The following is a 7,562-nucleotide window of genomic DNA, read 5'->3' on the forward strand; positions in this document are numbered from 1 at the left end:
TCTCAACTATTTTATTTTCACAAACAAAATAATATAGTTAGTGACGTCTGTATGTTAGTCATTCCATTAAAGTTGATGGTTTAAATAATTTATTAATGATTTATTTAAGTCAACTACTAATTTTTCTCTGCAGTTTTTTCAGCAAATGTATTTGAGAAAGTGAAGGAATTCTTAGGCAGAATCTCAAAACAAGAAATATATAAACTCTCACATTAAAAAATAGAAACCTGCTATTTTGTCCACTTGCAATATTCATTACTCATAAACCAATCATTTCTGATTTGTATAGGGGAACAGGAAAAACTAAAAAAATGTTATCATGGAAATCACCCTTCATATGTTGTATTTTTCTTCTTTAGCTTTTGGCTAGTAGAGATCTTTAATTTTTGCGAAGATCTGGGTTTGTTTGGCACCGAAGATCTGGGTTTGTTTGGCACCTTACCGTCAGAAGCCCAGGCATAAGAAATTTCACTTCAGGGCTTGTATTTCTTAAAAATTATCCGGCACAATGTTAAACTAGTCGAAACATGTGTAATTTCCCTTAGGGTTTCTTTTCCACATTGCAGAACAGATTCAATGTTGCACTAATCCAGACATTTCTAATCCCCTACTTTTATAGTCGTTTCTTTGTGTATCACACAGTAGATCAAGTTTATTCGTCTTAACACTGCAGATATTTTACCCTAACTAATTATTCTTTGGAACACTCCTGGCCTCATTGTTGCGGATGTTCATTTGTCCATGAGAAACTGGAGAACCTTAGAATCAGATTCATTTTTTAGTCCTTTTTAATTTGACGAATAAAGACTGGAACATCTAAGAAGCTTCATTTATCTGTACCCTGTGTTAATGAAATGATCCGACATACAGATCATCTTCACCTGATTGTTTTTAACAGCGTGCTGCAATCTATAGAAAATGTTTGTGAGCTGAGTGTTACTGCATTATATTAATGCCATGATATAACTGAAGAAATATTCTCCACTCTCACATAAAGTCTTTGCATGGACATAGGTTACTGCCAAACACCATCTTGCAAACTTTAACTAGTTTTTAAATATCACAGGTGAAACAATCTTTTAGGTTCTTATCATCAGTGTTGAGTCCTTGTCCTTGTCAAAATGGGGTGAAATTATTGAGTATGAACAAACTCCCCTAGAAGACTGCTGAGTTTTTAATGCATAGTAATAAATCTTGAGCTTGATATTTGTCCTCTATGAGCTGGGCCCAAACTTCTGCCAGATCAACTATGCACAAGTTAGGGCCTTGCCAGAATGGCGGGTAAAAATTTGCATCCTCTTATTAGGCATAATGTAAGCCTAGAACCAAATGCTCAAATTGGTCTAGCTATTAAAAGGCTGAACCGTAATCGACTTAAATGTGAGCTATTGTAATAAATTTGTTACTCTATATACCAATGTGTTTTGTTGGAAGTTTGTACTGTGCAAATGAATTGCTTTCCTTCTGTGTGTGGTTGCAGGATCATTCACTAACCAACCGTCAACATTGCCATCTGGAACTTCACCATTTCCGAACTCTACAAACTTCCAAAATGGTTTTATGGCGCCAGGAAGCAACCCGATCTCCTCCGCTTTGGTTCAAACACCATTTGCTAATAGTACACAATGGTCAAGTTCTCCAGATGCACCTAGAGTTACTACTGGTACTGTTCACCAGGAATCTGCATTGTAAGTCAGAAACACTACTGGATTACATCCACACGTTACACAGGAGATGAAATTAATGAGAAACATTAATTAATGTTGTTCGGTGCTCAGACAGCTTACACCGTATATCCCTTGCTTTCAATTAACAAATTAGCCATCGATAGTTGATAGCGCGTAATGGATGAAAGTAAGGTGAAACTAGGACTATTTTTCACCATAACGGTAGACTTGTTCAACTTATAATCTATCATAAACGAGGGAGGTAGCATGTTGAGATTTTTATCAGATGATGCATCTTTATAAAAAGAAGTTCATCTGGCTGAGAAAAAGTTGCATATGACAATGACCACTTTGAAAGGCTTTAAGAACTTTTGAAAGAATATTTTGATTGAGGAATAACAATGTACTGAAGAAATAAACAGAGCATATAGAACTAAATTTGTATTATGCTTAAGGTTATGTAATGAGAGATCTTTGGATATTCATTTGTAATTTTATCTGCAAGATGTTTGATTATATTCATAACTTGGGTTTAATCAAACCTGTGCAAGGTTATCGATAGCGGATAGCGTCGCGTAGCGGTGAGGTATCGCTAAGGCTATTTCTGACTATTGCGGCAAAATAGCGGTAAAAAACGTAAAATCAAATAGCGGTCTAATTTAGATATGTATAAATACTAAAAAAGAAAAATTAAAGAAAAATCTAAAAAATCTAAAAGTACATATTGGGTGATTTAAAGAGATCCTAAACATGAAATAGACATGTAACCATCACGTAATACCGAAGATGACTGGAGGATAAACATGAAATAGACATGTAACCATCACGTAATACCGAAGATGACTGGAGGAGTCAAAAAGTCGTCTTCTTCGAGAAGAAGAGCTTAGCGGTGACAACGTAATACCGAAGATGACTGGAGGAGTCAAAAAGTCGTCTTCTTCGAGAAGAAGAGCTTAGCGGTGACAGGACTGCCCTAAGAGGAGCTCACGATGAAGGAGGTGAGAGGAAGTATCAAGGTAGGTGCCAGAGACTATGAGAGATGGCGGGAGTATGCTAAAAATCACAGGTGACGGTGGAATGTAATGGTCAATGGTTGAGTTTAATTTTTAAAAAAATAAGTCTCAAACCGCTTTTAAATAGCAGTCAAAAAGCAAATTTCGAATGCAATTGCTCACTATTTACCATTATGACACACTATTGGCCGCTTTTGCGAACAGACATATTCCGCAATATGTCACCGCTATTGCGCGATAGCGTAGCGGGCGACAGCGTCGCGGGAAGGTACTGCTAACGCTATTAGCGCCGCTATTGCGGGGCTATTTACCGCTATTTATAACAATGAACCTGTGACTCAAAATAGATATTCCAGTGTGATGACAATCATGATGGCTTGAGAAGAATGAGATTAACAGATAAATTACCAAGCTAGAGGCTGAAAAAGCGAAATGTGGTGAAGTGGAGGGGAAAATCTAGATTTTTTTTTCACTTTAACCTGCATGTAAGTAAATATGGATCTGATGATGAATATTGTTATCTAGAAAATGTAAAATGCCTCTATGCACTATCATCTCATGATCTTATCCTAGGATACCACATCAGTCTTAGATATTGGTTTTAAAAAGCTCTAGCTTAATAGCCTTGCAAATGCTGAAGTGTATCTTCTGTTGACTGGCATTTTGTGTTGCAGGGACAAGCAAGAAGATGGTGCTGACGATAGTATTTGGTTGAAGAATGAATGGGCTGTAGGGGAGGTATGAAACTCATAACTTGAAATGAACTACATCTTTTGTTGAATCATGTCAGTTTACTTTAGTAGCTCACCTAAGGGAAGATCAAACTTTCTTCCTGCCTAGAAGGCTTCTTGGTTTTTTTTTTTTAGAAATTGAGCTTTATTCTTGGACAAATGATGAATCAGGGTGCCATTTGGAAGTTATATGAAATTCCTGACTTTAAAATAAGTATATTATATGCATAAATCACATGGTAGCTTGCCCAATTTTTATTTTGGAGCTCCTGCCATTAATTTCTCATACTTTTCTACCTGAGTATGGGGGAGGTGATCGCCTCAGGCGCCATACACTTTGGAACAGAATCTTAGCATCCTGTATGAGGGCTGGGTGGCACATCCTATAAGCAAGGATGTGCCTTGTTGGGAGGCAAATAATTCATGTCTGTCTTGTGAATATGACAATTATTAATAGTGTAGAATTCACTATATATTGTTTCAAATTATTTTTTCTTTGGTTTTTCTACTTGTCCTCTTCATTCTTTTAATTTTTCACATACCTATTATACATTTTTCTTCTCTATCTTTGTCTTGTTTTCCTCTACTGGCCTTTTCCTTTCTTCCTCTTATGTGTACTACAGTTTTATTTTCCTTAATTTTTTTTCTTTACTTTTTCCCATTGTCTTCTCTGCCTTCCTTTCTCTATTTTCACCTTCTCCTATTTCTTTTTTCTTTCTTACTATTCACTAAGCTCTTTGAAACAGTGGTTGCAGAGAGTAAAATCAGGATCTAAAAGAGGGGTTATGGCTTCTCTTTGCTTAAAAAGTTTCTTTGATTCACTCCAAATTCTATATCATCATTATGTTCAAAAGCTTAGAAAGGACTGTGGATGCACCTACTTCTGTGACCTTTAGGAATTTGCATCTTATGTGCTGCTATGGTTCTACTATTTTTCTAATTTAGATTCTGTTAAGAAGCACATATATCAACACAATAAAACATGTAACTAAAATACATACCGAATAGTAATGGTGCAACTAGAATTACCACATCAACTACACCCTGACTAACATGTCGATAACATGATATTGCTCAAAAATAGAAGCGTGTGTGCTATATAGCTCTTGGCTTAAAAAGTTTCTTTGATGAAAATTCCAATCACCCAAATCTCCCTATTATCCAATTGACATCCGTCCTTGGTTGCCTGTACGAAGACAAATTGGAAAAACGTCAATAAACATAGGTCAATTTCTCCTTTCATTTACCACCTAATATGGTTGAAGAAGGAATCTTGCACGTACTTGGATGGTATATATTGTAGACTAGGAACTCTTTCCTGAGAAAGCATAATACAATTGCCTCTGACCCCTAACTTTACAATCTGGGCCTGATTGAATACTCTCAAGAGCTAAAAGGCCCACGTCTCTTTACCTATTTTACTCTTCTGAGTATCGACGCATTCTTTGTGCAAACACCCCGAGGTGTTCAAACCTTTAGTAGTCAGTTATATACAAATTTCACCCTATTTACAAAGTTGTTGCAACTGTCCAAAACTTTTAATTCTTTGTGAAAATTGATGGTAAGTTCTTGATTGTCAAATTGCAGCCTTTGTCATTTTGTTGCCTTCCAGATTGTTGTTCAGGAGGAAAAAATGTTTATTTTTTTAGTATTTGAAGCATCATGTATAATGATTATTGCCATTGGTTGTTTTTGCTTTTCAGATTCCCATGGTAGCACCTCCAGCGAGATTCTGTACATGAGTTTTCCTCCAACAATTCTGTGTTATTCTTCGTGGTAAGTGCAAACACAATGATTGTTCCTGGTTCCTCGAGTTAGTTCACATTTCTCATTTCCATACGACATGCTTCGAAATAAACAGTGTCTTTTTTGTTCTTTCTCCTTGGAAATAATGGGAACAGTAAATAGGAAACCAGGAGCTATTACCCTGAAATAACTACTATAATGTTACTCACAAGCTTACGGACATTATTTTTATATTTTGCAGGTTTTTCTGTGGAATCAAAATTGGAACACATTTAGGCTTTGTCTTATGTTATAGAGCATAGAGGATATACAAATCTGTTCTCTCTTTTGTTCAATTGAGGTAGTTCTATTACTTGCATCAAGGAAGGATCTTCGAATGAAGTATCAGATTCTCAGGTAAACAACTGTGGACAGTCAATTTTGTATACTTAATGCATCGCAGCAATGGAGTTCGAAAGTTAGCTTTCGTTGGCTTTTGCTCATTGAGGTTCATTCGTGGCCGGGTTCTGCAGACCTGTAAGGATCACTTCTCTCACCTTGAAGTTACTTAGCCTATATCAGAAGATTTTTAGCTGACCTGGTGAGATTTGGTGGGTGAATCACATTTTCTCTGAAGTGGCTTGTGGTTTGCTGTAGCTAAGGATGTGAAGACTTTCTTGCCCTCTATTCACGGCTTGTACCTATGGTGATCTTATACCCATTCAATCTAGTTCAGATATTTTCCTGGGGAAAATATGTTTCTTCTTATATAGAAAATGTAATGATCACTAGCCACGGTTATTTTGGGTGTCTCACTGAATGCCTGTGTGTGTTTTAATTTGTTGGCTATGTTTGTTATGTTGGGAACTCGCTTTTATACGCCTCATGTACTGGCAGGATCTGCAGTGGTCAATTATCTTATTCCATTTATCTGCCAGTGGATTGAGACTACTTAATTGTCTCTATAGTGGATCATCTAAGGTAATTTAATATAATCAAAATAGGTCCCTAAAAGATAAAGGATTGAGATCCTCTACTAATGAGGATTCTCCTCAGATCTCCTAATGAGGAGATCTTGGCCTTTGATTTATCAATCAAAGGTCAAGATCTCATTCTCTTCCTCCTCCCTACTTTTCTTTGATTGATAAATCAAAGGGAAAAATCTCATGAGGAGATCTTAGGAAGGGTCCTCATTAGTAGAGGATCCCAATCCAAAGATGAAAGGTCACCGCTTCTAATTGCTAGATGCGTCTTCTGTTTGGCTGTAAAAACTCTCTTTCCTTAGAAAGAGCATGTTTAGTAACTTCGGATTATAGTCTAACTTAGATTGTAGTATAGAAGATTGTAATATAGAGCATTTAGTAAATTTAGAGGATCACAACACATTTTAAGTTGTAGAGTGTTTAACAAATGGATGGATTACAATCTATTGTTGTTGTCAAAATGACAAAAGAATATGGAATTGATGGTGAGTTAATGAGGCTTTAAATTTATGAAATTATAAGTATTTACTTGGTCAAACGCATACAATTTAAAAAATTGAAGCTGAGAAAACGTAGCTTATTTTTTAGCGGGTTATAAACCAATTAAGTCACTTGCCAACATCTTAAAGTGACTTACAAGCGTCTTCGATCATTTACCAAATATACCCAAAATATGCATTTTTATTTTTAAAGCACTTGAGTAGATACTATTTGAATTAAGAGGTATTCGCATCCATGCGTTAATCAAAGTCTATTAATAGATAGATTCACCGCTTCTAATATTCTCATTAGTTACTTGCAGTTCATCAATACTTTGGTGGCCAAATTGTTTTTGTATTTCCATAAGATTAATGCCTAAGGGACCTTAAATAGGGGACCCAATGGTGGGACAGATGAGGTGTCCCCCCGCCCCCCGCCGATTGAACAGTGCATCACGCAATTAGAGGGGACACCTCACTTGTCCCTCATTGGGTCCCCTATTTGGGATCCCTGTAGCACAATAGCAGCGCCCTTTCCACAAGGATTCCAGCCTTTGGAGTACAGGTTCCCCGCTGTGCTGTCTCATATTAGCCTTTTATTATAATAATAATAACAACAACAATAATAATCAGTACGCGTATTCAACGAAACTTTTTAGACAAAGTTTCTGTCCTTTTTTTTTAATCCCTTTTTCCTCCTTTTTCTATGAGGAATCTCGGTTTGGTGAAAAACCTGCCAGGGAGTGATAAATAATTTCATCAAATCGTACGTGCTCTCAGAAGTAGCCACCAACGTAGAGGAAACGACAATAATAGTGACGCCTGTTTAAAGTTAGATTTAGAATTGCATGTGCACGTCAGACCAACAACAGTGGAAGGGCTAAATTGCAGGCAATCTACACATTCACTAACAACTCGTTAACTTAATAACTGGTTATTTATTACTCAACTCGTTAACTAATTA

General features: G+C 36.4%; 1 protein-coding gene across 3 annotated transcripts in view; it reads left to right on the forward strand.

Annotated features, from left to right (window-relative positions):
* Nucleotides 1-6,057, forward strand: part of LOC109842820 (zinc finger CCCH domain-containing protein 46) — a 13,429-nt gene extending 7,372 nt beyond the window's left edge. For 2 of the 3 annotated variants that reach the window (XM_020411721.1, XM_020411720.1), the window contains exons 8-11: nucleotides 1,481-1,688; nucleotides 3,355-3,418; nucleotides 5,115-5,187; nucleotides 5,399-6,057. In XM_020411721.1, coding sequence (XP_020267310.1) covers nucleotides 1,481-1,688; nucleotides 3,355-3,418; nucleotides 5,115-5,153 — 311 coding nt within the window. In that variant the 3' untranslated portion in view covers nucleotides 5,154-5,187; nucleotides 5,399-6,057. The remainder of the gene's footprint in view (nucleotides 1-1,480; nucleotides 1,689-3,354; nucleotides 3,419-5,114; nucleotides 5,188-5,398) is intronic. The other variant, XR_002247407.1, reaches the window with a different exon arrangement.

The sequence above is a fragment of the Asparagus officinalis genome, chromosome 5, assembly GCF_001876935.1.
Source record: "Asparagus officinalis chromosome 5, Aspof.V1, whole genome shotgun sequence".
NCBI classification, from domain to species: Eukaryota; Viridiplantae; Streptophyta; class Magnoliopsida; order Asparagales; family Asparagaceae; genus Asparagus; species Asparagus officinalis.